The sequence below is a fragment of the Rhinolophus sinicus genome, linkage group LG06, assembly GCF_036562045.2.
Source record: "Rhinolophus sinicus isolate RSC01 linkage group LG06, ASM3656204v1, whole genome shotgun sequence".
Taxonomy (NCBI): Eukaryota; Metazoa; Chordata; class Mammalia; order Chiroptera; family Rhinolophidae; genus Rhinolophus; species Rhinolophus sinicus.
The window spans coordinates 72,253,351-72,280,098 of NC_133756.1; the positions used below are offsets into that span (position 1 = coordinate 72,253,351).

The following is a 26,748-nucleotide window of genomic DNA, read 5'->3' on the forward strand; positions in this document are numbered from 1 at the left end:
CTTGCCTGTACCTCCCATAAGCCCTCCCCCACTTAATAGCCTATGCTTACTTTATCAGAGTGTTTATGACACTATATCATAACTACCTGTTCACTTTTTGTTGTCTACCACTGTGCATTTACCTAGCTTGTGTTAATTAGGCAATGACCTAATCAGCACTTATGTTCATGTCTTAAATGTCAATATAAAATATCACACTTATAAAATTGCTGGAAGACAGGAAGATAGGGAGGATATTAAATACACTAAATATATACTTAGGGTCTCAAATTATCTTAGCAACTTGGAGCAGTTCACCAAATTCAGTAAGAGGAAATTTAATATGAATACATGTAAGGCCTTAAAATTGAGCTAGAAAGAAGAAAACAATTGTATAAATAGATATGGTTGAATAGCATTATGATTAAGTGACTTTCAAGGGTCTGGGCTGAATTTTAATCCACTACTGGTAGAAATGACATCAAAATGTATTTTTAAGGCTTTTGCTTCACCAGACACTTAATGTAAATCAACAAAATAAGAATATTCAAAACACTAATAATATCTTGGACTGAAATAATAGAAATATACTATTTATTTTGATAGAAGTAGTGGTCTCATTGTTTTTCATTGTAAAAACCAAAACCAGAGTAGTGTATTTAATTCTAGCGAAAATACTATGAGACATAAATTTACAAACTGGAATACACATTCCAGGACAGAGTAATGAGTAAAAGGTGTGGAATGATTTCTTAAAGAATAGCTGAAGGTATGGAGAATGCTTTACTTGTAGGAAACCTAACAATAGTCTTTATGAACCTGAAGAGTGCCAAAAGAAATTAATAAAATGTATTCTATGTTTATTCAGAAGTCAGAACCAGGATCTGATTATAGGGTATCAGATGTCAGTTCATCTTAAGAAAAATTTTCAAATAATTAGAATTGCTTAAAAATGAACTGTTTGCTTTGTGAGATAGTGGAGGCGAGAAGCCTAGGTCTTAGGACTTTCATGGAGATATTTCATGCAGTACATACAGGTCTTCCAGATGGTCTAGAAAGTACCTTTGCCCTGTGAGAGTCGGTGAGGCTAACATATCAGTATATTCTTCCCATTAATGCTGAAGAACAGAGAGCTGATTGAACTCATTTCTGAGAAATTAGCAGTTCAGACTTTTTGAAAAAGAAACATTATTAAAAAGCACAGTCCTAAGAAAGACAGCTAGATGAGTTGATCACTAAGATCTTTTTAAACTGGGACATTTATGATTCTCTAGCTCTTTCTTTCCTTTTTATTAAAGTGTAGTTGACATACAATATTACATTAATTTCAGGTGTACAACACAATGAATTGACATTTATTTTTTTATTACTTTCCGGCGTACAAAACAATGCAATATTTACATAGTTCACCCCTCACAAAGTGATAACCCCCTGCCCCCAGTGCCTATTGCCCCTCCGACATGGTATGTATCTAATACAATTCCATTGACTCTATTCCCTATGTTGTACTTCATATTGAATTGGCATTTAAGTACCTTAAAAGTGATCACCACGATAAGACTAGTTACCACCTGTGAAAAGTAACTATGATGATTGACTGTATTCCTTATGCTGTACATTACATTCCCGTGACTTATTTATTTTAAATTGGAAGTTTATACTTAATACCCTTCACCTTTTGTCCATCCCCCACTCTCCTTCCCTCTGGCAACCACGAATTTTTTCCCTGTGTCTATGAGTCTGTTCTTGTTTGTTCTTTGTTTTTTTTAAATTCCACATATAAGTGAACTCTTACAATATTTGTCTTCCTCTGTCTGACTTAACATAATATCTTATGGTCCATTCATGTTGTTACAAATGGCAGCATTTCATTCTTTCTTATGGCTGAGTAATATTCCATTATGTATATATACCTCACATCTGTATATATATATATCACATCTTCTTTATCCGTTCATCTGTAGATGAACACTTAGGTTGCTTCCATATCCTGGCTATTGTAAATGATGCTGAAGTAAACATAGGGGTGCATGTATCCTTTCAAAAAATTAGTGTTTTTGTTTCTTTGGATTAACACTCAGAAATGGAATTGCTGGGTTGTATGGTAGTTCTATTTTTAATTTTTTGAGGAACCTCCATATTGTTTTCCATAGTGGCTGCACAAATTTACAATCCCACCAACAGTGCCTGAGGGTTCCCTTTTCTTCACGTCCTCGCCAACACTTACTATTTGTTGTCTTTTTGATAATAGCCATTCTGACTGTGTGAGGTAATATCTCATTGGGCTTTGATTTGCATTTCCCTGATGATAAGTGATGTTGAGCATCTTTTCAACATGTCTCTGTTGGCCATTTGTATGTCTTCTTTGGAGAAATGTCTATTCAGATCCTGTGCCCATTTTGTAAATGGACTATGTTTTTTTGAAGTTGAGTTGTATGTTCTTTATATATTTTGGATATTAACCCTTATTAGATATATCAGTTACATATATCTTCTTCCATTCATTACATTGCCTTTTCATTTTGTTATTGTTTCCTTTGCTGTGCAAAAGCTTTTTAGTTTGATGTAGTCCCATTGGTTTATTTTTGCTTTTGGTGGAGTGGGCAGATCGGGCAGGGTGGGACCTCAGGGGAACACCACGGCAGGATGAACAGTATTGGCAAGGTTAACGGCAAGTGTTAGAAACCGTGCTGGCCAGCTCCAGATCAGATAGGAGTGAAAAAAAAGAAAAAAGGCATTTGCCAGTGTTTTTGTCCCCAGAGAAAGTTTCAATAGATTCCTCCTCCTGCAACACGCACCCTAAAATTATTCAATGTACCTCCTTCAGTATGACCTAGGAGCTTTTCAGAACACTGCCTCAGTGCTAGAACTCCAAGGAAGCGACTTTGTGCTCAAGCTATTTAAGAATAGAGTCTTGGTTTCCTAAATCCCGTCAGCTCTCCTAGACATAAGCCCCACTGCTTTTCATAGCCAGATGTTATGTGGGCTCCTCTTCCTGTACAGCTTCCCCTGCACTGGGGAACTCAATGTGGGGCTCAGATGCATCTCTCCTGTGGTGGGGGTGGGGGAACCTCCATGGCCATGAAATCTCTCCCACTTGTGGGACACCACACAGGGTATGTGGGTCCTGATTGGACCTTGCTACCATTCTCAATGTGGCTTTTTCTCTGTTCCTTAGATGTAGAAAAATCTGTTCTGCTAGTCTCCTGGCCATTCTCAGAAATAGTTGCTCTAAAGGTAGTTGTAGTTTTAGTATGTCTGTGGGAATAGGTGAGCTCAGGAATTTCCTACTCCACCATCTTGACCCCCTCCTCTCTAGCTCTTTCTGAAGCTGGTTTAACACTGGGGATTGTGGCCTTAATAAGGCCAGAGAACTTAGGGGAAATGCAGCTTAGAGGAGAGAGATCTAGAGAATTAAACATCTTTAGCCCACAGCGTAATGGAAGGAAAGTGCCCTTCAGGGGACCATGTACTATGGCAGGGTTCTGAAATGAGGCAAAAATAAAACTGTGTCTTGCACTTTCTGTTTGCTGTAGTGTTGCAGTCAGAATAACCCATTGAGCACTACACCGTGTAAAATATAAATTGGCTCCATCAGAGTTCATATTCAGTGAGCCACAAGTAAGCCTATGGCCCCACTATGTAGCAGGCATAGTGCCAGACACATTGCATCATCATGTCATTGAATCTTCATAGAAATTCTCAAGGTATGAGTATCCTCATTTTAAAGTTTAGAAAATTCAGCTTTTGAGAGGCAATGTCTCTTACCTAAGTAATTATGAGACCTGATATTCAAATTTTGGATGACTTGAACTTTGAATTAATTAAGAGTGGTTCAGGGACTCCCAGACTTTAGAGCTGGAGACTATTTTTATAAACCCAACATCTTGGTTTTCCCAATGAGAAAAAAATGAAGCTGGAAGGAACCAGGTACCCTACACAGGATTCCTATGTGAAAGCAAAGGAAGTCACCGGAGTCTTGCAGAGTGAGGCTCCAGCACAAACTCAGCAGCTGTGCACACTGTGTTCACAGATGTGAGGGTAAGCCATGCAGCCAGCAGCGTGCAGGAAAGGGAGGGAAGGCAAAAGGCCAGTTCATCCCCCACACAGGCTTTACTGCCCAATGCCCCATTAGAACTGCAAATGCACAGAGAAATCTGTCTCTAGGCTAGATTGTCTAAACTACAGGGTAGATGGGTAGTTAGAGTTACCTTCATATTTGGTGATCATTTGCAGAAGGAATGGGGAAAAGGCAGGAGAAGATCTAAACTTTATCCAGTGCCATCACATCTCAGATAAATGTATTACTGACTTACAGTTCCATTCCCAAAAATTAGAGGAAAAATGTTTACAGTTTGGCTTCAGACCAGGGTTTGACTTTTAGATTGGTTGATTAGTAACTAGGGAAATGTGAGGCTTGTTTCTGCATGTACAAAGTGAAAACTATCATACCTAGCTCATAGAAATCTTAGTATCTTTTCCCCACATCTATTCCTTCTCTTTCTTGCCTTTGAGGCACAAGATGTACTTTAAAAATTACAAAAGGAAGGATATTTGACCCTTCTTGATATAAGATGAGAGTTTTTGATTAATGGTCAATTTTGTCCATAGAAACATCCTCTGAGGCTTTGTCAGATTTGATTTCTCCCCTTTTAAAGTTAAGAAAATTGAAGTGGCTATTCCCTGCTTACCCCTAGTTAGTAACACAGAAAGGCGGTAGGCACTTGGGAAACACCTGACATAAGGAAAAGCTGCATGAGACTGGGACTGTGAATCCTTGGATTTGGTCCTAGTTTCTCTGTATCAAGACCTATACGATAAACATCATCAACACTGCTCCATCTCAAAGTGAGCACCATATGGTCAGAAATTAGATCAGGCGGGGGGGGGGAGCTTTTTAAAAATCTTCTTTGAAGACAAAAATGTCACAAGAGACTGACTCCAAAACCTACAAGCCCCCTGTATAGAGTATTATCCAATACTCTTCAGGAAAAATAATCTTGTTTTTGGGTTTGCATTTAAACCTAATTACTAAATCGTTTCTCTCAATTGTTTTCTTTGTGCATAGACTACCTTAATGTCACAGGGGTTCACCTGTTCAAAGAGAGATCGGACTCCAACAAAGTGGATCACCACACTGACAAGTACGATAGCAACAACCTAATTGTACGTAGAGGACAGTCTTTCTACATCCAGATTGACTTCAATCGTCCATACGACCCCAGACGAGATCTCTTCAGGGTGGAATATGTCATCGGTGAGTAGCATGTGCAAGCCTTAGTCATGATAGTCCATCCATGTCATCATGTCATGATAGTCATGATACTGTGGGTCACACAATAGAGGGTGGGTACAGATTGAGTTGCATTATTTCCCAGAATCATACTTTAATTGTTGGCTAAAGCTGGGATTACATTCAGCCCCTGGACCAGCCTATGCTCTAAGATGGGTCTGTATAATGCCAAACATCAATAATTTGGGCCTGCTTAGGCAAAACTCTGGTATAAATAAAAGTGAGTAAATTGACACAAAATGTTAGTTATTTTTTCCCAAATGGTTTTAGCATCCTATAGTTGTGACTTTTAATTTATCACTTCTGCCCCTCATGATATAATTGGTCTCATATGCTGAATATATTTGCAAATCTTAGTATATGATCTCCATTTAAGCATTTCCTAAAGTTTATTCTGCTCTAAGGTAGTATGTACCATGGGATGGTCCATGATAATGGATGGTCAAATAAAGTTCTCTAAACACTTTGTACCCTAATTTTCTCTTGCAAGTTAACAATGCACATTAGCTTTAATGGTTCTGGGAAGTACCATTTAACTTTGTTTGGTCCAGTGTTTCTCAAATTAATTTGATCATGGAACCCCTTATTAAGCAATAGCTATTAACATTTGACACATTTTTCTCCGGGAATTTACAAGAGTAGCAAGTAAGCGAATGCACAAAAATGCAAGGATGGCTCAATATCAGGAAATCTATCTATATAATTCTGTATATAAATAAATTAAAGGAAAACTTCTGGCAGTCAAATTATAGTCACTGAAAGGAGCATGATTAAATTCAGCAGCTATTTTTAGAAACAATTTAAATAAAAGAAAAGCAGAAGAAATCTCAATCGTTTATCCCAAACCAAGTATTTTTGGTATCCTAAGTGACAAAAAGTTAGTAATTTTAATTATAATTAGAAATTAAAGATGCCTGCTATCATCATTCCTTTAAACAAACAAACAAACAAACAAACAAACAAACAAACATTGTTTTAAAGGTTTAGCAAATGAACAATATAAGAGAAATATCTACAATAAACACTGAAAAATAAGAGGTAAAAATCATACTTTGCTAATGTTATCATAGCATATATAGATATCAGATTAGTATATATCAGATTAGTATAGTATATATCAGATTAAAAGAAATAAGCATAGTATTAACAAGATTTTAAAGATGGGTAGAGAGAAGTTAATAGGCTTTTTCTTCTCTATCACTAAGGGCTTAAAAATAGAAACAAGAAAAAAATATTCCACATATAAAAGTAGCTAAAACTATGAAACGTAGGAAGAAATTTTATAGAATAAGACACACAACCTATATGAAGCACCTATAAAATCTTTCTTTTTTCCCCCATCTCTCTCCATTGTTCTGGAGAGTCATTTTTATTTTTTTCCTTAAATTAAAGTTTATTGGGGAGACAATTGTTAGTAAAGTTACATAGATTTCAGGTGTACAATTCTGTAATACATTATCTATATCTCACATTGTGTGTTCACCACCCACAGTCTAAAATGCTAATAAAAGGCATGAGAAACCAGTGAAAAGGCAAATATATTCTTGGATGTGAAGTCTCAGTACGCCTGAAATTAGTATGAAATAATATTGAATGTCAACTGTAATTGAAAATTTTTAAAAAGGGGGAAAAGATGAGGGAGAATAAGAGGTCCGAATTTCCAGGTATAAAAGTAATAAGTCATGGAGATGTAATGTACAGCATAGGGAATATAGTCAATAATATTGTGATAGCATGGTATGATATCAGATAGTTGCTGGACTTATCAAGGTGATCACTTCTTTAGGTATACGAATGTTGAGTAGCTATGGTGTACCCCTGAAACTAATAGTATATTGTATGTTAGCTATATTTTAATAAAAATCTTTTTAAAAATGGTCTCCCAACATTAATATGTGAATCCCAACGGAAGAGGTTTTTTTGTTTGTTTTGTTTTTCCCTTTTGAACTGGATAAAACAACAGAGTTAATTTGAAAGAATAATTACCTGACAATAACCAAGAAAATTACACAAAGAAATAATAATGGAGCATTTTCTATCAAAAGCAGCTATAAGAACATATAATAAAAATTATTTAGTAGAACAGAGCATCCAGAAATAGATCTCAGTATATGAGATTACTTAATATAGTTATTTGTTTAATGGAATAAGAAAAGTATGTGGATTTTTCTGGGGGTTTTTTGTTTGTTTGTTTGTTTGTTGTTTTAATAAATTAAATGATGCAGAAACAATTAGTATTTAGTATTTTGGTATTTTAGTATACATGTGTATATATATATATATATATATATATATATTTCGTATAATATTATGTATGCTACATATAATATATACGTATATATTTGGTATATACATACCACTACACCACAAATGGCCATCTATATGACCAAATGGCCAAAACATAAATATATGACCAGAAATACCACAAATAAAGTCAATGGACAAAAGAGCTCTGGGAAAATATTCAAAATATGCATCAGAGATAAAGGGTTAACATAGAAAGCAAAAAAGCTCTTACAAATTAGCAGTACAGAGACAAGCAATAGAAAAAATATGAAAAATATATGAAGAGATAACTCACAAAAGAGAAAATCTAAATGACCTATAATCATATGAAAATGTGCTCAAATTCACTAGTACAGTGGGAAAGTAAATCAAAGTAATATCTATAGACCACCAAAATTTTAGAAAAGACTATACTATCTATGTATGTAGAGAAAAGGGATACATTGCTGACATAAAGGTACAATTTGATAACATGTTTAGAAAGCAATTTGTAATATCTATTAATATTTAAAAGATATATGCCCTTTGACCCAGCAATTCCAGTCCTAGGAATCCATATCCAAGATATTTAAAATCCAGTTTATAAAGGTGGGTATTATTTACTGCAGCAATGCTTACAGTCACAAAAAAAAACTAAAAATAAATGTGTCTCGATAGTGAAATGGTTAAAAATATTGTGATATATTCACATAACGCATTGTTATCTTTTTTAAAAAAAAGAAGGAATTAGACCTATTCCAACAGACTTCAAGAAAGGTAGTGAGTAAGAAAATAAAATATAGATGAGTGAACATAAGATCTTGTATATGTGTGTATAACTAGTCGCATACGTATATAGATCTGTATAGTATTGAGTTCAGACAGGAATATGAAGCACATACATAGGTGTTGATGTGGGTTCCTTGGTGACAGTGTAGCCAAAATAGGAAAAGTAACCGGGAGGAGAATCAAGCAAGAAAGGGAGAAAAAAAAGCAAGCATGATATTATTATATGAAAGCATTTATGTAAAATTATTGATCTCTGTGGTAGTATATATAAAGAAATTAAAAGTAATAAAATTAAAGCTAAAAATACTCTCTTAGAAAAAATCTGTGACCCCCTTACTACTTGAATAACATGGTTTGTGCTTACTTGCTTTTACAGTACAACTTTGTATATAAGTGTGGGGAAATTGGTTGAAGACAGACTAGAAATGGGAAAGGAGAAAAGAAAAGAACAAACAGCATCAATGTGATGCTTGGGTTCTACACAGAATTTTTTATCATCCCAGTTATGGAGTAAAAGAAAGGAAAACTAAATTGCCGTTCATGTGTTAGGGAAAATTAAATATCCACAATTTAATTACATTTAGGGAAGAGACTATTATTGTTAATACTTTTAACAATGGGTACTTCAGTTGAAAAAGGAATCCACAGATAATATTTTTAACAATATTTTAAAAGCTGATGAAAGTTTATCTCTCTTTCTTGTGTGTGTGCCCATGTGTACACATGCACATTCATGTGCAATTTGGGCTAGATTTGAGTGACGTGCCCTTGACACATTTATAATGGATCACTCCATGCATCTCAACAAATACACACTTGAATCTCTGTGCACAGCTTTGCTCCAACTTCACAGGAATTTTTATCTCTACCCTACCTTTATAGCCAAGTATTTAGGGAAATGAAAACATGATAGGGAATATTTGCCCCTGAATTGGACTTGCTTGAGGTCTGAGATCTTCTCCCGCTGACCATTCAGAAAATAATTATAATGATGGAAGTCTTAAGAAAAAATATAGATTGAGTGTCTTAGATTGGTTTCCCAGGAAACAAACCCTGAGAAGGTAATTTGTGTGTTAAAATTGTTTTGTGGAGTGCTCTCAGGATGAACATCTGTGCGGGAGTGAAGGATCCAGTGTTGGCCAGAGGGAGGCATTGAACTGGCATCAGCAAAGGCCTCAGTGAATTCCCCTGCTGAGTTCTGAAGCTGGATTGGATCTTCGTACTTGTCCAGTCTTGAGGCAAAGACGTGGGCCCTTTATACCCTAGCATTGACTGGACATTGGCTACAAGCTACCCCAGGGAGAGGATAATTACTGTACTTTGCTCTCTAAGCTGAGGGCAAACCCCTGAGAGCAACTCAGGGATTGCTGAGCCACCAACACTCTCAGCATCAGGGCCATTGATGCCTCCTCCTGAACAGGAATACCCACTACAGTGAGCATCTGAAGTCCTCTTTTTCACAAAAAACACAGTATCATTTTTGATCCTTTAATAAAAAGGTAGGGGAGGGGAAGTCAGCAAATTTGCCTTTGAGATAAAAATGTACGTATTTTAAAAACCAATATGTATTTTAAATGCTTCATGGATCCCATAATGTGTACTTTCAGAGTTAAGCTATATTCCAATACATATGGCATACATAGGCATTATTACAGTAAGTCCTCACTTAATGTCATCAATAGGTTCTTGGAAACTGACTCTTTAAGTGAAATGATGTATAACAAAATCAATTTTACCATAGGCTAATTGATATAAACAAGAGTTAAACATTCCTATGGCCTATTTCTGGTCATAAAAAAAAAAAAAAATCGCCAAACTTCTAAAGACCCAAAACACTTCCAATATTAAACATTGAAATAAATGTGAATTATACATACATTTAAGAAGATGAATAAAAACAAGTAAGGTCCCGTAGATGATTAGATAAAGAAGATGTGGTGTATATATACACAATGGAATGTTACTCGGCCATAAGAAAAGATGAAATACTGCCATTTGCGACAACACGGATGGATCTTGAGATTATCATGCTAAGCAAAATAAGTCAGACAGAAAAAGTCGAGAACCATATGACTTCACTCATATGTGGGATACAAAACTGAAAGCAACAAATGAATAAGACAAACAAAAAAAGAAACAAAAACTCATAGACACAGACAATAGTTTAGTGGTTATCAAAGGGGAAGGGAAAGGGGGGTGGTAGATGAAGGTAAAGGGGGTCAAATATATGGAAGGAGAACTGACTCTGGGTGCTGAACACACAATGCGATATATAGATGATGTATTACAGAAATGTACACTTGAAACCTATATAATTTTACTAGCCATTGTCACCCCAATAAATTTAATAAAAATTAAAAAAAAAAAAAAAAAAGATTATTATTTTCCAACCTACTGATTGCAGTTCAGGGTTGCAGGTGTCCAGGGCCTATCCTAGCAGCTCAGGGCACAAGGTGGAACCGCCCTGGACAGGACCATCGCAGGGAACACTTATATACATACACCCATGCTCACTCAGACTGGGACAATTTAGACTCGTCCATTCACCTCACATACACATCTCTGGGATGTGGGAGGAAACTGGAGTTCCCGGAGAAAATCCATGGAGACATGTGGAGAATGTGCATTCTCCGCATAGACAGTGGCCCTGGCAGGAATCGATTTTCTTTTCTAGTTAACGTTATAACAAAATGATGTTGAATGAAACGTTGTTATTCGAGAACCTGCTGTACATTTGAGAACTTTCTATTTCCAAATTCATTGTAGAAACAAGAAAAGGAAAATGACAAAACTCCACATTCTACTATTTAGTGTATGAAAAATCAAGCACATTTCTAAAGGGCCTTAGAGGGCCAATGATGGAGGACTTAACCCAATCAGTGTCTTTCTTGCATCTCACGTCACTGAGGGGGTGTCACAACTACCTCAGGCTTCACCACTTCAGTAAGACTAAGACTGGGGGAAAAAAAGAATAAAAAGAACAGCTCTGGACACTTACTGGGGCTCAGAAATAATTGTCTTAAGATGCAGTACTTGTTTCAGTAGGATTAAATAAATCCATGGAAATTTTATTTTACAAGTAATTGCTGTAATGAAAAGAGACAAGTATCGAATGTGAACTGGAAATGAAATTAAGTGAAAAGGTTTGTCTACGCAGATGGACCTCACTTTCGAGAAACCTAGAATGTGAAAACAGTGATTTTAAAAAAGCAGAAAAGAAAATACTTTGTGAAAAATAAAGGACACATAAAAGAATCTCTTCAAATATTTTTAGTGTTTACAATAAGACTAGATTTATCAACAAAGATTTAAATATATGCACTACTTTTAAAAGAATATGACTATCGTGTAATCTATTATTACATTAAAAATACAGAAAAAATAAATTTGCACTTAATTGTTTCCAGTTTGCATTTAGTTCTTTGTTATTATTTCTTTCTCCTTCCCTGTGACTTTATATAACATGGGCTGGCATGTGGAAGTTTCCTTTTGTTGCTGTCTTCAGAACCTAGGTCATGGGATTTATTTATAAGTGATTCTGCCTTCAAATCAAGATTCTTTCGCTCTTTTCAAATATGTAAATAAATCGCTTCTCTCGGATGGTCCTAGATAATAAACCCACTATGTGCTGGGTTTTCTGATTAAAGAAGATGAATAGAGGAGCATGTGCTGCAGATGGTCTTGGGGTTTTGATAACTGCAGTCATTAGTTGCTGGCTAATTAGAGCACAGCTATCTCTGTGAGATACGTGGGAGGTGTTAATGAACTTGAGAAGGTGAGTGTGGCTGAAAAATTTGCCTGGTAGTCTGTGGGGTCTTTTGTCTCTTTCCACCTCTGAACCTGCAGCCCTGACAAGTCATGAAAGGCATGCAGCAGAGCGTTAATTATAGATTTTGCTAACCTGTAACTGGAGCTGTGAAAACTTAGGAACAGCTTGTGGTGCTAATTTGCTGTTACTTTAACAGGGGCACCCTTTTTCTTTGGTACTCTGTTGAGGGAACATCATTTTAAGGAAACGATTCTCAGCTGTATTTCTTACCAGCTCTCCTCAAAACAGTAGATGGTTACCCTACCCAGTGAACCCTCCGAAGTAACAATAGGGTCCATGAGCAGGTTTCTTTCTCCCTGGAATACAATCACATGAGCCCTAAGTTGTCAAGGCCAGTATCTCAGAGATTCTCTTGACTCACAGCTCCAGGTTTCATACATTTGGTTGTTGCAGAAAAAAGAAGGGAAGGATGGCAAAGCCGGCTTCTCTTATCATAAAAGAAACTTTCCCAGAAGCTCTCAGCAGGCTATTCCTGACTTATTGGCTATCCTTATCTGTAAAAGAATCATTTCATTTTCCAGTCTCTTCAGAGGAAAGGGGCAGGGAAAGCTAAGCATGGATGCTGGTAGACATCCAATGGTGCATGCCAGAAGTCCTTTTCCGTTTTTGCCGTCGTGTGAGTCTAAAAGTGCAGTCCTGACGTATTGAGGTATGTCGTCCATACGTACAGTTATCATGTGCTGGAGCATTTACAGGACCATATCAATTGCACATGTTCTGCATTATTAACCCAACAAAGCATTCAAATATGCTCAACATTTCAATATTTTTATTTCAGTCATTTCTCGAGTAGCATTTCTCGGAAACTGTCTAGGGAGTCAGACTGATGTGTTTTAAGGATGGGAGTGACTTGAACTATTCTCAGCCATGGGGTTCAAGACTGGAGAGGAGGTGCTCAAAGGGGAGAGAATGAGAGCCTGGATTAGGGCAGAAGTGAGAGAGATGGAGAGGAGGGGCTGGACTTGAGATCTATTTAGGAGGCACAATCTATACGACTTGAGATTGGCAGTCTGTGTGGAGTGAGGGGGAAGAAAGAGTCGCCCGCTGTGTGAGTATGATGATAGAGGTAGCACTTCCACATGCAATCAAGAGTGTGGGAATTCGGGAGGAAGAAACCGAGTGTGGGAAATGATGATCGCAGTGGTTCCCATGGAAACCCACTCACTGGACTTGGGCACTCACTTAATTCTTGAAGCACCCCTCTGGGTATTGGACTCATTTTTTCAGATGATATTAGGATTGAAGTGGTTAAGGAACTTACCCAAGGTCACACTTAGAAAGTGTTGAAGATGCAATTGGAACCCAGGCATCTCTGCTAATCACAATGCAAACTACCTCCACCAAGGAAACAGTGGAGGTATAAACATGATTCTCTTTGAGCCTGCTGAAATTTGAGGCACTTGAAGAACTTCCAGGTAAACATACCCACACATGAGTCTGAAGCTTAGGGAAGAGGTTTGGCTTGGATATATAGAAATGTGGAAATCATACACACATAGGTGGGCAAGATCATTCAGAAAAAGTAAATTGATTGAGAAATGGACACAGGTCTTGGGGAAAAACAACTTTTAAAGAGTCAGTTCAGGAGCCAGTGTGCCTGGAGGAGACAAAGACCACATGATCAGATAAATAAAAGGGAAATCAGGGCAGTACAGTCTCACTGAATCCGAGAGGGCTGGGTGTTTAAAGAGGAAAGTGTGATCAGTTTTATCAAATACAATAAGGAGATGAAGTGATACAAGAACTTTCTACTGGACTCAACAGTTAGGGAGACATTGGCTATTTGAGGGGAAACGAAATTTTAGTGGTCCCAAACTAAATGAGATGAAGAAATGGACACAGAAATGTGGATTAATCTTTTTGGAGATGTTAAAAAGAAAGGGAGGGGTGTTTTGGTTTGAATGTTTGTTTTAGGATTGGAGTTCCTTGAACATGTGTATAGTCAGAGGGGAAGGAGCCAGTAGAGGAAGAATCCTGAAGATTCAGGGAAAACATTCGGTAATGGAAGGGGAACACTAGAGGAAGTAGAAGCATGGATTGAAGAGGCATGGATGAGGGATTGACTAGGAAGAAAAAGCCTTTGTCTTCTGAAAGAGGTGTTGGGAGAGAGGTAAGGGAGAGTGTGAATGTATCAGGTAGGGAGATAAGAAACTGATCATCATACCTGATGACCTCAAGTTTCTCAAAGACGTAGGAAGTAAGCAGGTGCAGGGGCTTAGGATGGCAAAGGACCATTTCTTATCCTTGAGGCCATGACTCACATCCTTTAAGACTATGTGTCCCTATGGATTTTTGTTTCAAAGTCCAGATAAAATCACCGTTCATGATTTTCAGGCACATAGCACATTTTCTCTGCTGAGAAACTTCTTGCCCCAAATCATGCCGCTGGTAAGATATAAAGAAATATTTCTTAGCCTATGCTCTTTCTACTGTATTATGCTGTGTTTTGATGAAAATAGGCTACCTATTTCATCATTTTGAAGCAACATTTATTTGGCAGTTACTTTAAATTTTTGCTTCTGTGTGTTTTCACATCATGACAATCAGTGCGTTCATTTTTAAGTGCCTCTGTGAAATGACTAATAATGACATCTAAGAAACTAGGACAGTGTTTCCCAGAGTGTGTCATCTGTGAACACCTATTATGTGAGATGCTCCTTAAAAAAAAATGTCTGTGGGCAAATACATTTGGGTCATGCTGTGTTCCATGCCTCTTCTCAGAGAGTCCCAGTACACATTAGTATATTAAAAGCTCTGAGAAGGCACAAAGTTAAAAAAAAAAATCTTTTCTAGCCTAACATTTCCCCAAATTGTTTTACTACAAGCATTACTCTACCATATTTTTATCTTATAATACCCCTTAGTAAAATGCAAAACTCAATCTAGAAAATGCCTAATTACAGTTTCAAATTACCTTTATTCTGTAGAATATTAAAGAGGATGGATGATGGAACTTGAGTGGATTTGTAGTCTACATGTTATGGCAACTTAATACAATGTCCATTTCTTCCTCTTAACACTTAAGACTTTGTGCCAACATTACAATAATGATCAATTTGTCATTCAGTTAAGTAACTTTTGTCTTCAAAAATAATTACTTTCCTTGTCTTATATTTATATATTTATTTTCTATAATTTTATTTGGCTTGTTTTATCATAAAGCCAATTTACTTTCTTTTTAAATGTGTTTATTGGACTCTTACTGAACATCTTTCATGTGCAAAGCACTGTATTGGGAATAAAGTAGTAATACTGTGGTGACAGAGCCAGGAGTGCAGTTTCCAGGCTCTCGCCCTCACTTGGAAAGGTGCTGACTCAGGTAGTAAATGGCCATCAACTGTGATTGGATGGCCGTCAGCTGTAATCAGTGAGCCATTGGCCACTAATATAACTGCCGTGGCTACACTAGCAGAAAATGGGGACTAGCAAGAAGATGGTGGCTGAGCTAGCAAGAGCAGATTGCAGTTAGCAGGGCGGATTGCAGCTAGCAAATGGGGTTGATTGGTTGACAGAGAAGCCGACAGCAGGTTGCAGGTCGTGTGGATCCTGCTTCCTGTCTATCCAACCCAGCTGCCAGTGAGACTATAGTGGTATGACTCCCCTATCTATGGCTCTGTTGGTGTTCCTTTTTGGCCTCACCATATCCTGCATTCTTATGAGGGGAGTGGGAACTGAGACCCCACATGACACCTGGCATGACACATGGTGCAGCGAGCAGGGTACGGTGCCTGCCAAAGCTCCCTGAAGGGCGGTGGAGCAGTTTGTGCATATGAACACTCAGTCTCAGGAAGACCAGGAGGAACAGCTGCTGGAGAGCTGGACCCCATGGAGGGGTGGGAAGACATGGACGGTTCCCCAACCAGCATAGGCCAGAGAAAGCGAAGGTCGTTGCAGTCCTGTGGGCTGGGAAGTGCTTGCTGAGGCCCTCACCCCCAGGTTGGGGAGGACTTGGAGCCCTCGCCCTATGGAGGGGGCACAGATTGTGAGGCTCACAGCCCTTGTGAATGACTGTGGACTATGGGGAATTGCCGTCCAGCCCTGATTTGATGGACCGCTTCACTGTTTCCCTGGAAACGAACCACCATGTAGTGGAACCGGTGTATGTTTGCTTTCTGTGTCTTGACTGGCTGCCATCGAGAATATGTAAGCACTTTGACTGTGAGCTGCTGTTGTTCCAGCACGGTACCCTGAGAGGCCCAGAGAGAGTGCCAGTGCCCTGAGAAACACTGGCTGTGTTTGGGGAGACTGGTGGTACCCTAAGAAGCCCAGGAAGTCTGGCTGTACCCAGAAGTACTGGTGGTGCCCTGAGAAACCCAGGCTGTGTCCAGAGAGCCTGGCTGTGTCCAGGATATTGCATTCACCTCCAGGCTCCTTGCACAGGGCCCCTCGCAGAAGACACTTGTCGTGTAGATTGTGAGGTGAGACCCTGTAGGGGTGGAGTGTGGGGACAGAGCCAGGAGTGCAGTTTCCAGGTTCTAGCCCTCACATGGAAAGGTACTTGCTCAGGTAGTAAATGGCCATCAACTGTGATTGCATGGCCATTAGCTGTGGCTAGTTGGCCGTCAGCTGTAACCAATGAGCCATTGGCCACTAAGATAACTGCTGTGGCTATGCTAACAGAAAATGGGGGCTAGCAAGAAGATGGAGGCTGAGCTAGCAAGTGCAGGTTGCAATTAACACGGCGGATTGCAGCTAGCAAGTGAGGTTGGTCGGTTGACAGAGAAGTGGACAGTAGGTTGCATGTTGTGTGGCTCCTGCTTCTTGTGTCTCCAACACAGCTGTCAGCAAGACTATAGTGGTATGATTCCCCTATCTATGGCTCTGTGGGTGTTCCTTTTTGGCCTCACCATATCCTGCGTTCTTATGCAGGGAGCAGGATCTGAGACCCCGCATGACACCAGCATGACAAAGACATACATGTTTATCCTCTGCCCTCAAAGAGTCTGGAAGGGACAGCCTGAACAGCAGAGAGTGAGTTCAATGCCAGCCTCTAAGGCAAAATACTTGGAAAGCACCCTGGAGAGATAAATTGGGGGGCTAGTTGGAGGAATCCCCAGGAAGCGTTATTTGAGCTGGGTCTCAAAGGATGTGTGGGAGTTGATCCAGTTGAATAGAAAAAGTATATATTCCAGAAAAATAAAGAAATGAGAAGTTCAGTGGAGAAAGAAAACTTGTAAACACATTGATGGTCCTTACACCTAGATAGGTTTAGAGGTTATTCTACAAACAGCTAGGAGCATTTACAGAAGGAAGTATTTTAAGTGGAATATTACAAAGATTTAATTTTTTCTTTTTAGATTACTGTGGCAGAGGATGGAAGATAAATGGGAGGGATGAGAATGTTGTCACGGACAACAGTAAGAGATTTAGGGGGAAATTTTACCAATAGAAGACAGGGTAAAGGAGTAATGCATTTTTCTGTATGATTTTTCCTCTTTTTAAAAATGTCCTTTTATAAGAAGCATCAGCTCCTGGCCAAGAGTTTGCGGCTTGCTGGTCTGCCCTACAGATTTCGGACTTGCCTCAGCAGCTCCTATAACTGTGTAAGCCAATGCCTTGAAATAAATCATTTAATACACAACACACACACACACACACACACACACTCACACATACTCACAAACAAATAAAAGTGTCCTTTTATAACAAGAGGTAGTGAAATTTACTTTTTCCTTTTCATAGTCAAATGAGACTCACCTGTAATAAAGTAATGCCCTGTGGTCTGAGGAATAACAGTGTGTTACAGTGACGAGCCCTTTGCCATTCGTAGATTTATTTCTCAGATGACAGCTCATGTGATAAAAGGGCCAGGAGGCAGCATGGTGAAGGTAAGGGGCTGGAGTCAAGCAGATCCCAGTCAGTAGCTTACTGTCACCACTTCTAGCAATGATGGGATAGCCTCATTCCCTGTGTTACTGTTTCCTCACCTGCAAATAGGATTGTAATATTTACTTCAAATAGCTTTGTATGGATGAAAGAAGATAACACACGCGAGTATGAAAGCACCTTTTTCTTCTCACAACGAAACTGGGCAGGAAGCAGGGAGGGTAGAAATAAACTTCATTAAAAATATGGAAATCAAAGGGATTAGTAAAACACAAGGACTGAGTGATTTACGCAGGGTTGTGCAGTGGAGGGGAGAACCCCTCTCCTCAATTTCCCCTCAGACCATCAGAAATTTAGCCCAGTGGCCTGTCCATCTTGGCCCCTTTTAAAGAGGACACAACACACTGTCCAGTGCCAGGCTTGCAACAAAAGAGTAAAATTAATTCTAGTTACATTGTTTATTGGATTAATTAATTTATTCTGCTCTAATCTCCCTGATTGTCTACTTCTAAAAGGAGATTTTGGCTGAGGCACCAGCCTAGCCTGATTCTAGATATGGGTGATTCTTCAGGCAGCTTTCCATGGGATCAACTTCTCCATTATTAAATATACACTCTGTAATGCCCCATCCCTATCCTGGGTCTGCGGAGATGGTGGTGAGAGAGAGGGTTCTCACCCCACCTCCCTTTAGGGTGAGCCCTTAAAGACCTTGCAGTCAGTACCAACAGTTCTGGGTGAGGGTCTCATGAAAGACTTGTACTAAATAAGAAAACGTTGTGCAAAAAGCAAACACGAGCCCATTGCTTTCTGTCTTCTCTCTCCTGGGAGCAAAGCAAAGACGATGATCACTGAACCTGCAAACAAAAATATCCAGTGTCTACAACATCCATGCTGACAGCATAATTAGTCAAATGGGAACTCTGACAACCACAGGCCAAGTTCTGTCCAGAATTATTTGCCCACAATTCTAGTTAAAATGATAGAGGCTGTTCAGTCTCAATGGAAGAGGGATAACCATACATATTCTAGTGCGAGAGACCTACGGGGAGCCCTCGGCCCTGCCCTGTCGTCAACATCCCAGCCTGCAGAACTTGAGTTTCTAAGTGAAGCTCCATGTCCTGAGGCTGAGCGAGTTGCCAGTGTGTTTCATAACATCAAGAGCATTGCGTGGAGCCCTGGGAAAGCAGCGTGGATATTGCAATGCGAATTCCCACGCAGCTGCCTGACACCTCCCTCCATTCTCCCTTCTCCTTTTCTCCCCCTAGTTTGCCTGCTCCCTTGCTCCTCTCTCTGTTTCTGTCTTCATGCTTGTGTCTTTCATTGACCTCTCTCAATGATGAGAATTCATAACCTTGGCTAATTAGCACCCAAATAATTGAAACTGTATTCTACTGGACACTCATGATCTGAACTCAGGGATTACACAGCATAGGCATTCCCTGCCTTTTCCACATAAATTCTAAGAAATTCTTGCAGTATATGAAAAGCATTTAATGAAAACTAATGTGCCTACTGTTATACCTTGTTCTCAAGTCTCCAATCTGGGAAAAGAGAGATGGTGTCCAAGTGGAATTAAAACCCACTGAAGAAAAAATAAAAGTGTACTAATTATTTATAATCTGCGCCCTTGCATTACTCCATGAATGTGCTGTAAAGATTGATGAGGGACTAACTGAAAAGCTCTTGGAACTCCTTAGTGATGGTTGCTTGCTAATAAGATGACCCAATTACCAGCCTTATTTTGAATATTGCAACTATATAGGAAAGCTAAATCCTTATAGTATTCCTTAAGGAAATATTAACTCCATAAAACATTACTATAAGAGCAGTCAGAGCAAGAAAGGTATTAGAGGACCATAAAATAGCTATAAATAGTGGTACCTCTCTTTTTCTACCCTTTTCAGCCTTTCTTTCTTCTCAATATCTCAGTCCTTCTCATCTTTCCTATCATTTCTTGTAATGTCTTACTCTCCATCTCTGTCTCTTGGTTTCTCTCTCTCTCTTATTCCCTCTCTTATACACACATACACACTGTCCTGTGGATGAATGTTTTGTTATTCATCCAGTAGTTAAGGGAGAGACAGGAGTTACCCTCAGGAGGTGGGTATAACAATTTTCGAGTCTGTTCACAAGTGTTTCTTCAGCCTTGTGGAAGCTAGGATTGGATGTTCTAAATGCACTGTCCTCTGAAGCCTAGCTGAGCTGTTTGGAGGTCCCTTTGCTGCACTGTTGGAAGTTCTTCAGGGAGTCTTGATGTGGCTTCTGAAGTTCTCCTGTCTGCTTCCTTTCCCTTTCTGTTTAGGTGTCTCTATAACATCTCATCTCATGTCTGGGTTAGTGAATTTCTGATGCAGAAAACTGCTGGGTCTGATGCGGCACGAGATGCCACTGGGGATTTAAGAAACTATCCCTCTCTTTAAAGGGCTTACTATAGTTGGGGTGAGAAGAATTCCACAAACAATTAGTGAACACAAACATATAGTATATAATCAGGAGTTAAACTGATACAATTCTCTATCAGAAATGTATGACAGAGGCAGGTAGGCATTACTCTAGGCTATCAGGGGGGACCTATGCCAGAGTTGAAGGGCAAGGTCTCAGGACAAGGCAAGTCTTGAAATAGAACTTGAAGAACTGGGAGTATCACAGGAGGAATAGGAAATGTACGCCTTCCATGCTGGGAGGAAGGCATCTCGTAGGTCCTAGATCTTATCGTCCTGCTGATGCGTATGTGTTTCTCATGGAAAAAGATATCCTTAACTGAATTAAGTTTCTCAGCTGTATTTGGGGTTTGGGCACCTATCACTCTTGAGGGTCCCAGAGTTTTGAGGAGCTTGCAGCAGTAGGGGAGACAAACTCTGGCAGGTCTGTAAGGGATGGACTCCTCTTATGGAATCAGTCTCCAACTATTTTTGCTTCATGACTCTTGGCATTTCAGGGTAATAGAATTCAGAGCTCAGATTTTCTACTTATGTCAACATGAACTTTCGTATCTTGTTTCTCTACACAGAAGAATCATTATTCTTTCTAAACAATCCATTCATTTCATCGTGTCAGATTAAAACACGAGCCCTGGAAAACTATCTTTTATCAAAAATCAGAATCTCATTAACATGACCAATTGCAATTAAGTCACCATTAGTTTTCAAGAACAGTTTAAAAGGGGCCCAATAAATGTTGTAGGTCTCTGTGCACACGGGAGTAAAGATAAACTTCAATGATATCCACCCCCTTTACTTATTCACCAAATGTGCCTGTGGGAGAGTAGAGATGGGGCATATGTATAATCTGTGCTTTCCTGCTACTCTAGAGGTAATCAGATTCTCCTACTTTGAATTGTGAAACCAAATATAATTTAAAAATAAAGGCTTCTAAGGGATGAATCGGATGGGTTATAATAAAAACAGATTTTCAATCTCATTCATTTGTTCACACATTATGTTCACCAATCATATGTTAATAAACATAGGATTGCCACCTGCCAGATCTATAGCCTAGACATGAAAGTCTACAGTATGCTGACTTCTTTCATTGTGGTTACTTCTTTGAATGAATACATAACAGCTGAACCTCCCCTAACAAAATAAAAATGCTCTGTGAGCATAGATAATACTGTCCAACTGGCTCTTATTTATAAATCTGCACAAATTGGTTTTGCAGAATAACTAGCTGACATTCTGAAGAGGAGCAGTGTCCTAAGGAAACAAGATATTCTCAGAGTGAGTTTTGAGAGAAAAGATAAAGATCATGGGGAGTCGGGCATGGACAGATGCAGGAACGTAAGGTGCCGTGAGTTGAAAGTGGGTGGAATGAAAATGCTGGGGGTTGAGCTTATATTCAAGGCAGAAGCAGGAAGCTAAAGGAGGAGGAGAGCAGCCTGGGCATAACTGCCCAGCGGGCCATTAGGACTGGCTGCTCCAGAAAGCATGTCTCTCTAAATGCTTTACTGCATGTGTTTGCTCATCGTTAAAGGTGAAGCAATCTAAAGCGTGGTGTGTTTCACAGAACCACAGAATCAGAAATGTTAAGGCTGGAAGGAATCATAGCCATCACTCTGCACTACCCACTTGTTTTACAGATCTGGAAACTGTCCACACCCAGTAAAAGGTTCAAATACATTTCCTCCCAAAGTCAGTCCGGGGTTGGATGAAGCTCAATGGGTCACAGGAGGGTAACCCAGTAATTTATCCTCTAAACCAGGATACTTTTGAGAGGAAAGGAAGGGCTAAATAGATGGGATGCTAGAAAAACAGGTATAAGCTTGGACGGTCCTTAGCACATTTTGGATATATGATTGCCAAATCAAAGCTGAAGCAAAAGGAAGCTACTAGAAAGCTAGAGGAAGGTGGAGGGAGAAAGGGAATAATCACATGGTGTTAACAATGGGATAAGGTTCCAAACAGGGCACAAAAAGTCCATTCCAGCAAGGGAAGACATCAGGAGCCAGCAGCCCTGGACTGGGTAGGGTGTAGTACTGATTTGGCTTTGGAAGTGCAGACTGTGAATGGTGAGTTCATCCTGTACAGGTGAGGTCAAGAACGACATGCATTCAAGATGAGGGAAGAAGACCCAGCCCGAGGAAACGGGTGCAGGCCCAGAGCTGGAAGTTGTCCTCAGTGAGCCATCTGAGGCATAGTGTGGGCTCCTTTGCACCTCCTCACTGCCGGAGCAAAGAAACCCAAGGGGCTGAGCAAGAAGGCAGCTAGCTCCCTTTGCTCTCCAACATACAAGAACTAAACCTCTCTTCAGATCTCTTTTGGGGCTGTGCAGGTTTCTGCTACAGTACTCTGTAACCCCTCAGCATTCTGGGTAAAGGTAACAGCCTTGAGTTAGGTGGCTGTTCAATCAGATCACCTGGGAGAGGAAGAGGACTTGACAGGGCAGGCACTGACAGAAACTTGGAGCAAATGGGGGAATAAATGGGCCAAAGGCACATGAGAGTGGCTCAAGCAGTGTGGAAACCCAGGTCCACGATTGTTCTCTATGCATGTGGTCTAGCTATGGAATTTAGTTACAATTGTAATCTACCTTTTGCATATGAGGAAATGGACCAAGAATTTTGTGCTGCCCATTGTCAGCTAAGAAATCCATACACTGGGACTTCCTCTAGGCCTGCCTTCTTTGGCAGCATCTGGTCCCCCAACATCTCCATGCTATATCCCATCAGCACAGCCTTTGGAAAGTCTTTCTAGGGAGCTTGTCTCAGCTAACAGCTAATGGCAAAATTCTAATAACTCCATTCTTGCTAAAATTTTAATATCTGATAAGACTAATTCTATTTCCTCTCACCTCCATATTTACTCTTTATGGAAATAATTCCCTAACATCTTAAAATGTCATAATTGAATGTCATTCATCACATAAAATTTGGAGGGGGTTTTGTTCCTGTCTTAATTTCCCATTCGGTGGACTCTGTATTCTTCTAAAACATTTACAAATCTCAGGTCCAGCATGAGGTCACGAATGTTAGGATGAGACGGTAATCAGAATCTGAATTTCACTGATTCCTCCTTGAGGAGAGAGATTAAGTGTGAGGACCTTGATTAAAGTATAGTCTGGGCAGGACAACCTGAGGCCTTTAGTAAGAGAGGGGGGATGGAGAAGAGGGATGAGACATTGCTATGGACTGAATGTTTGTGTCCATTCACCCCACCCCCCACCAAATTCATATGGAGAAGCTCTAACTTCCAACATGGTGGTATTTGGAGGTGGAGCCTATGGAAGATAATTAGGTTTAGATGAGGTCCTTGCGCTGGGGACCCATGGTGGGATTCATGACCTTTTAAGAAGAGGAAAAGACACCAGAGCAATCTGTCACCCCACCATGTAAGGACACAGTAAAAATGTGGCCATCTGCAAGCCAGGGAGAGGGATCTCACCAGGAACCAAATCTGCCAGTACCTTGATCTTGGACTTCCCAGGCCCCAGAACTGTGAAAGGTGAATGTCTGTTACTTTAGGCACCAAGGCTATGGTATTTTGTTATAGCAGCCTCCGAAGACTAAGACATTCTGAAATGAGAATCTTTGGGGCCTGATTCTTTGTATAGTCCAACAGCTAAATGAAATGTGTGCAGTACTTCACACTGGGGTGTTACCTGAGGAGAAACGCAATGTGTAAGATTCTTTTCTTTATATAAAGTGGTAATCAGTACAATGCTATCAACTCTTCCAAGACAAGTATCATGCCTTGCATATGAATTTATATGATAAGAACTAATACTAGTTCAAGTCCTGTTTTCTTTATTTTGTTTTTTATTTTATTTTTTTGACAGTTTTATATTAATATATTTTATTTTTCAATTACAGTTGACATACAATATAATATTAGTTTAGGGGTACAAAATAGTGATTAGGCATTTATATACCTTACAAAGTGATCACCCTGATAAATCTAGTACCCACATGACACCATACATAGTTATTACAATTTTATTGACTATATTCCCTATGCTGTACATTACAACCCCATGACTTATTTGTTTTATAACTGGAAATTTGGACCTCTCATTCTCCTTCCCCTTCCCCCCTTTTAAATTTATTAATTACAGTTCATATTCAATATTATTTTATACTAATTTCAAGTGTACAGCATAGTGGTTAGACATTTATATAATTTAAGAAGTGATCCCCTGACTAGTCTAGTACCCACCTACCAGTATAAATAGTTATTACCATATCATTCACTATATTCCCTATGCTTTACTTTACATCCCCATGACTATACCGTAACTACCAATTTGTATTTTTGATCCCTTCATCTTTTCGCCCTGCCCATCAACCATCACCCCAACAAATCTAGTACCCATCTGACACCATACATAGTTATTACAGTATTATTGACTACGTTCCTTATGCTATGCCCTACATCCCTATAACTACTTTGTAACAACATATTTGTACTTCTTAATCCCTCCCCCTTTTTTCACCCACCACTCAAATCCCCCTCCCGTTGGGCAACCATCAAAAAGTTTTCTGTATCTATGAATTTGTTTCTGTTTTGTTTGTTAATTTTGTTCTTAGATTCTACATACAAGTGAAACCACATTGCGTCTGTCTTTCTCTATCTGACATACTCCACTCAGCACAACACCTTCCAGGTCCATCCATACCGCCACAGATGGCAAGAACCCATTCTCTTCCATGGCTGAGTAATATTCCATTGTATATATGTACCACCTACTCTTTATCCATTCATCCATCGACAGACACTCAGGCTGCCTCTACATCTTGACTATCGTAAACAATACTGCAATGAACCTATGGATGCACATGTTCCCTTGAAGTAGCATTTTGGGTTTCTTTGGATAAATACCCAGAAGTGGAATTACTGGGTCATTCATTGTCTCTTCTTATAACCTTTATTTCAAAGTCTATTTTGTCTTGTATAAGTATTGCTACCCCAGCTTTTTCTTGTTTGTTTTTTTATTTCCATTTTCATGAATTTTTTTTTCCATCTCTTTACTTTCCATCTGTGTGTGTCTTTCAATCTGAACTGAGTCTCTTGTAGGCAACATATATAAGGGTTTTGTTTTCTTATCCATTCAGCCCTCCTATGTCTTCTTATTGGAGCATTTAATCCATTTACATTGAAAGTAATTGTTGATGGATATGTAGCTATTTCCATTTTATTATTCATAATTTTGATTGTTTTTTCCCCTCTTAAAGAAGTCCCTCTAACATTACTTGTAATACTTGTTTAGTGGTGATGAACTCCGTTAGCTTTTTCTTATCTGGGAAGCTCTTTATCTGTCCTTCAATTTTAAATGATAGCTTTGCTGGGTAGAAGAGTCTTGGTTGTACGTCCTTGCTTTTCATCACATTGAATATTTTGTGCCAATCCCTTCTATCCTGCAAAGTTTCTGTTGAGAAATCAGCTGACAGTCTTATGGGAGCTTCCTTATAAGTTACTAGCTTCCTTTCTCTTGATGCTTTTAGGATTTTGTCTTTGTCTTTAACATTTACCATTTTAATTATAATGTGTCTAGGTGTGGGCCTGTTTGGGTGCATCCTGTTTGGGACTCTGCACTTCCTGGACTTGTATGTCTACTTCACCATTTTAAGAAAGTTTTCAGTCATTTTTTCAAATAGGTTTTCAATTTCTTGCTTTCTCTCTTCTCCTTCTGGTACCCCTATGATGTGAATGCTGTTATGCTTCATGTTATCCCAGAGGCCTCGTAAACTACCCACTTTTTTTTTTTTTATTCTTTTTTTCTTTTTGCTGTTCCAATTGGGTGTTTTCTGCTACTTTATCTTCCAAATCACTGATTCCATCCTCTGCTTCATTTAGTCTGCTGGTCATTCCTTCTAGTGCATTCTTCATTTCAGTTATTGTGTTTTTCACTTCTGAATGGTTTTCTTTTTTAAATGATTTCTATGTCTTTTTTTATGCTTGCTGTCTCTTTATTGAAGTTCTCACTCAGTTCCTTGAGCATTCTTATAACCATTGTTTTGAACTCTGTATCTGGTAGGTTTGATTGCCTCCATTTTGTTTTGTTCTTTTTCTGGAGTTTTCTCCTGTTCTTTCACTTGGGATGCATCTCTTCATTTCCTCATTTTGGTTGCCTCTCTCTGTTTGTTTCTATGTATTAGGTAGAGCTACTGTGTCTCTCAGTCTTGACCAGTGGCCTTCTGTAGTAGGTGTTCTGTGGGGCCCAGTGACGCAGTCTCTTTGGTCACCTTAGCCATGTGTTTCAGGAGTGTCCCTTGTGTGGATTGTGTGTGCCCTCCTGTTACAATTGAGCCTCTATTGCTCTTGGCATGTCAGTG

General features: G+C 39.2%; 1 protein-coding gene across 1 annotated transcript in view; it reads left to right on the forward strand.

Moving 5' to 3' along the window:
* Positions 1-26,748, forward strand: part of F13A1 (coagulation factor XIII A chain) — a 177,563-nt gene that overhangs the window by 9,988 nt on the left and 140,827 nt on the right. Inside the window, exon 3 of the mRNA XM_019710859.2 lies at positions 5,048-5,236. Within this exon, the coding sequence (XP_019566418.2) occupies positions 5,048-5,236 (189 nt within the window). The remainder of the gene's footprint in view (positions 1-5,047; positions 5,237-26,748) is intronic.